Source organism: Arabidopsis lyrata (genome assembly GCF_000004255.2).
Source record: "Arabidopsis lyrata subsp. lyrata unplaced genomic scaffold ARALYscaffold_8, whole genome shotgun sequence".
Lineage (NCBI taxonomy): Eukaryota > Viridiplantae > Streptophyta > Magnoliopsida > Brassicales > Brassicaceae > Arabidopsis > Arabidopsis lyrata.
The window spans coordinates 2,263,138-2,268,068 of record NW_003302548.1 but is presented as its reverse complement, the minus strand read 5'-3'; the positions used below and the strand labels follow the sequence as shown (position 1 = coordinate 2,268,068).

The 4,931-nt window shown below is 31.8% G+C and overlaps 1 protein-coding gene across 1 annotated transcript in view; it reads left to right on the top strand.

The window, feature by feature from the left end:
* Nucleotides 1-2,924: 2,924 nt before the first annotated feature.
* The window catches only part of LOC9299584 (probable WRKY transcription factor 16), an 8,635-nt gene continuing 6,628 nt past the window's right edge, over nucleotides 2,925-4,931 (top strand). Inside the window, exons 1-2 of the mRNA XM_021031898.1 lie at nucleotides 2,925-3,397; nucleotides 3,788-4,927. Of these exons, the coding sequence (XP_020887557.1) occupies nucleotides 3,048-3,397; nucleotides 3,788-4,927 (1,490 nt within the window). The 5' untranslated portion in view covers nucleotides 2,925-3,047. The remainder of the gene's footprint in view (nucleotides 3,398-3,787; nucleotides 4,928-4,931) is intronic.

Sequence of the window (4,931 nt, the reverse complement as noted above, 5' to 3'; positions counted from 1 at the left end):
CCGCGTTAACCGTTCCCAAATTTGATCTCTATTTTTTGGAATCGGGTCACCATAAACAAAAGTAAGATGAATTGTTCCCTTTTACCACAGCTTTCACATCAATTAACCGATTACTTTCATAAACAATAGAAACATTAAAATCATTGTTATAATAAAGAGCTAGACCGCCACTACAACCGATAGGATCAACCGTTTTTAAATTTTTATAACCAAAATGACCGATAAATTTTTCTATAAAAAAAGAAGATTGTTTTGTTTCTAAAAGAATTAAAAAATCTGGCCGGTGTTGTTTCCAAATGTCCCGAAGATAACCGATTGTTGCCTTATTCCCGAGCTCTTGACAATTCTCAGGTGGACGCAACCCACTTAAACACAAAGTTGATAAATGTTAAGTATTTAGTTTATAAAAACGTTAAGTATTTAGTTTGTCTACATGAGATTCAAGACAACCAATCACGATTAGCCATCTCAATAATTAAAAAATTTAGGCATTACATTAATTAACATTTTTAAATTATAATATATTATGCATTAAGATATTTATGAAAAGAAAAAAAATTATATGTATTTAAATAATATAAATGTAAACTTTTTAAAAAACATATGGAAATAAGAAAAATGTAACATTTAATTGTTAGAATATATAAAAAATAAAATTATTATTAGGCTCATTATGTTAGCTTTCAGTTCGTTTTAAAAAAAATGAAAATAAAAGAAATATTTGATAATATGGAATTTTTTTAAATTATTTTGTCATGAAAATACAGAAAAATTGAAGTAATCAACATGTCAAGTTTTTTTTTTAAGAAGTCGAGGCAATAAGCTCGTGAGACTGTCCACCTAGGATTTTAAACGATCAATCAGGATTAGACACTTCGTCGGTTAACATTTTTAAGTTCAACAAAGTTTCTATATTTTACATTTTTGTAATTTTTCATGTTTCATACTTCGTAGTTTAAATGTTGATTGGTAATTTTTCATGTTTCAAGTTTGGTGTTCGGATATTAGATCATTTTAATTACTAAAATTTTGAAGTCTTTTTTATCTACTTGACACATCATATTTGTAATATGTTTTATACCAAGTTTTATCCTATAAGCTTTTCTTTTATTAAAACAAATTTTTAACCAATATAAATGATACTAAAAATATGAATAAAACAACATTTATGCTAAAAAGACTTAAAAATGAAACATTATTATAATTAATTGATTATTAAGCCCAAAAATATATTAAATCAATCAATAAAAGTAAACCCCCGCGTAGCGGGGGTTATGACATAGTATTTACTTAAAGAATAATTAGTTAAATAAAATGGCCAACTGATATATTACTGATTAGGCATGTCAATTAGGGGGAAAGTTGGCAATTTCATACCTAAACAAATTGTAAGTGTTAAATTTCTACCTAACTATTACATTTTAACCCGTTGTACACAGCATGACGATTTGTTTTCTAAAAGTAGTGACTTTAAAATTTAATGATTATTTATTATAAATTTTTTTTGCAAATTATATCATTTATAAGACATTTATATTTTATACTTTATAATTTTTTTATTATGTAACGGTATATCACGGTACATTTTTAGTTTTATACAATTTTATCTAAATCATACTAATTTGATATGTCTAATATTTGTGGTGTTAAAAATAATAAATTAAGGATTTAACCCGTATTAAAGTGGCATGTTAATAAATTTTTTTACATTTTTATTATTGTTGATTCAAATTCATCCAGCCATAAACCCCATCCCGTGTTATTTTAATTTTTTTTGTTCAAATATTCATAATATTATAAAATTTTTTATTGATTTTAGATATATCAATCATAATATTTTAAAAAATTAACTAATTAAAAATTTAAAATTTTAAAGATAGAATTAAACTGTATACAAACTTTTAAATTTGGATGCTTGTTAAGTTAAGTTTCATGTTCATTTGGAATTTTTGGATTTATTTTTATCTTATTAATAATATGATTATGAATCATTGTCTAAACATTTTAGCCGATGTGTGACGTTGAACACACACATTTTTCATCAATATGATAATATATATCCGTTTTTAAAATTTTGAATCACAATATATGTAGGAAAAAAATTGAAAATTTTCTTAACTTTATGTATTATATGATGATTCAAAATAGTTAAAAAATTAAACAAATATAATTGCTGATGTTGACGCCACGTGCTAATATATAGCCAACTTTTTAAATAATTCAAATTTTATACTCGAACTTACTAAATCATGTGAAATCATACATTCTTTGTCATAATTGCTAATGTTGATGCCACATCCTTGATGACGTTGATGACGTGGTTGCCACATCTTTGATGACGTCATTGCCACGTCATCATCTTTTACATAAAAAAAAATCCAAGTTGTTTTGTTCTTATAAGCTCAGGTTCTTCATCTCTTCCCCTTCTTCTTCTCCATCACTATCATATGACAGAAGGGGAAGAGATAAAATAAAATTTTGATTTGTTGTTTTGTTAATATTTTCGTTTAATTGGGAAATTTATTTAATAGTATTGAAAAACCTAAACCTAGTTTTTTTAATTATACCTTACTATAAATCTAAAAAACAAATCTTGGCTCTACTACCTAGTTTGTAGTCTTCTGATTTTATATTTTATTTGATATGATTTAAAACAATTTATTTAAATTATTTATTTGATTTTAAGCTTTTCTTTTAAACTATATTAGCTTTAGTGGTTATTTAAATTTCAATTGAATCGTTTTGTTCATATATTTTCATTTTTTGAGAGATATTATAAGTTATGAGTTTGTTTTTTTCTTCAGAAAAACCCAAAAATGCTCTGAAATATATACGGGTTTTGTGGGGTCGGACTATGCTAGCCCGATTGAGATGTCTATCAATTATAATTTTGTTTGACAATGGAATATGCTTAAGGCCAACTCCACTAGAACGCTATGTAAGAGTTCGGGAAACATAACTGTGAGCGAGAGTTGTTTCATCAAAAGTCAAAACTTGAGAAGTTCACCAAAGTCGACGGTTTCTTCAAACTTGAGAATCGCGAAATTATGACCGAAAGTGAGCAAATCGTCTACATCAGCTGCTTAGAGGAGGTACGGTACTCCTTCGTCAGTCACATCTTCGAAGCTCTCTGCCTAAAGCGCATAAATGATGTATTCGTCGATAGCGACGATCTGCTTTCCAAGGAGGCGCAGGCAAAGGTCGAGAGAGCTAGGGTTTCCGTGATGATTTTACCCGGAAACCATACGGTACGCCTTGACAAGCTCGTGAAGGTTCTCGAGTGCCAGAGGACCAACGACCAGGTGGTGGTCCCGGTGTTGTACGGCAACAGAACAGTAGAGGCCGAATGGCTTAGCGCGCTGGATTCGAAAGGCTTCTCATCAGTTCACCAGTCCAGGTATTCACATTGGGTTAGCTTTCTAAATGAAGTTTTTTTACTTGTGAGAAAGGAAAAAAAAAAAACAGTTCTAAATGAATAGCAGCGCAAGTATTGTTCTTCCACTACCTTGTGTTGATAAATGAATTCTTCCATCGAAATTTATGTGTAGTCATGTTAATCGCTAACATAGTTTGTTCAGTTTCAAGAGATTCCAATTGCAGTGTGTGGATTGACCAATTTCGAGATAAAAGTTTAAACAGTGTAAAACAAGGGTCAATATAAATATAATTCGGTTGTTTGAAGATATAAGTCCTTCCATTTCCCCATGTTGAAAGTTGGCAAAAACGTTTTGTTAGGCTAGTTAGTGTAAATGTGTATATTTCTTTTACTTGAGCAAATATGGCGCAGGAAGGAATGCAGTGACGCCAAACTTGTAGAAGAGATTGTCAAAGATGTGTACGAGAAGCTCTTTTATACTGGGCGAATTGGAATCTATTCGAAGCTGCTAGAGATTGAAAACATGGTTAACAAGCAACCGATAGGCATCCGTTGTGTTGGAATTTGGGGTATGCCTGGCATAGGAAAGACAACACTTGCTAAAGCAGTCTTTGACCAAATGTCTAGCGTCTTTGATGCTTCTTGTTTTATCGAAGACTATGACAAATCAATTCATGAGAAGGGTCTTTATTGTTTGCTGGAGGAACAATTTTTGAAAGAAAAGCCTGGTGCCGATGGTACCACAACTAAACTGAGCTTGCTTAGAAAGAAATTACACAATAAGAGGGTTCTTGTTGTTCTTGATGACGTGCGCAATCCTTTGGCTGCAGAGCCTTTCCTTGGAGGTTTTGACTGGTTTGGTCCCAAAAGCCTAATCATCATAACCTCCAGAGATAAACAGGTGTTTCGCCTTTGTCGAGTCACTCAAATATATGATGTTCAGGGTTTAAATGAGAAAGAGGCTCTTCGGCTCTTCTCCTTGTGTGCGTCTATAGACGATATGGCAGAGCAGAATCTCCATGAGGTGTCAATGAAAGTTATTAAGCATGCAAATGGACATCCATTAGCTCTCAGTCTCTATGGCAGAGAGCTGAAGGGTAAAAAAAGACCGCCAGAAATGGAGACAGCATTCCTCGAACTCAAGGAACGACCTCCAGCTGTTTTTGTTGATGCTATCAAGAGCTGCTATGACACACTCAATGACAGGGAAAAAAACATCTTTTTGGACATAGCTTGTTTCTTTCAGGGAGAAAATGTCGACTACGTGATGCAACTGCTTGAGGGTTGTGGTTTCTTTCCACATGTTGGAATCGATGTTCTTGTCGAGAAGTGTTTGGTGACTATTTCAGAAAACAGAGTGCGGATGCATAACTTGATCCAAGATGTTGGCCGACAAATAATAAATAGAGAAACAGGAGAGACTAAGAGACGCAGCAGACTGTGGGAACCTTGCTGCATCAAATATTTGTTAGAAGATAACGCAGAGAAAGAAAATGGAGAACACCAAACAACTTTGGAACGTGCTCAGTTCTGTTATCTTTTGATAGTCTTATAT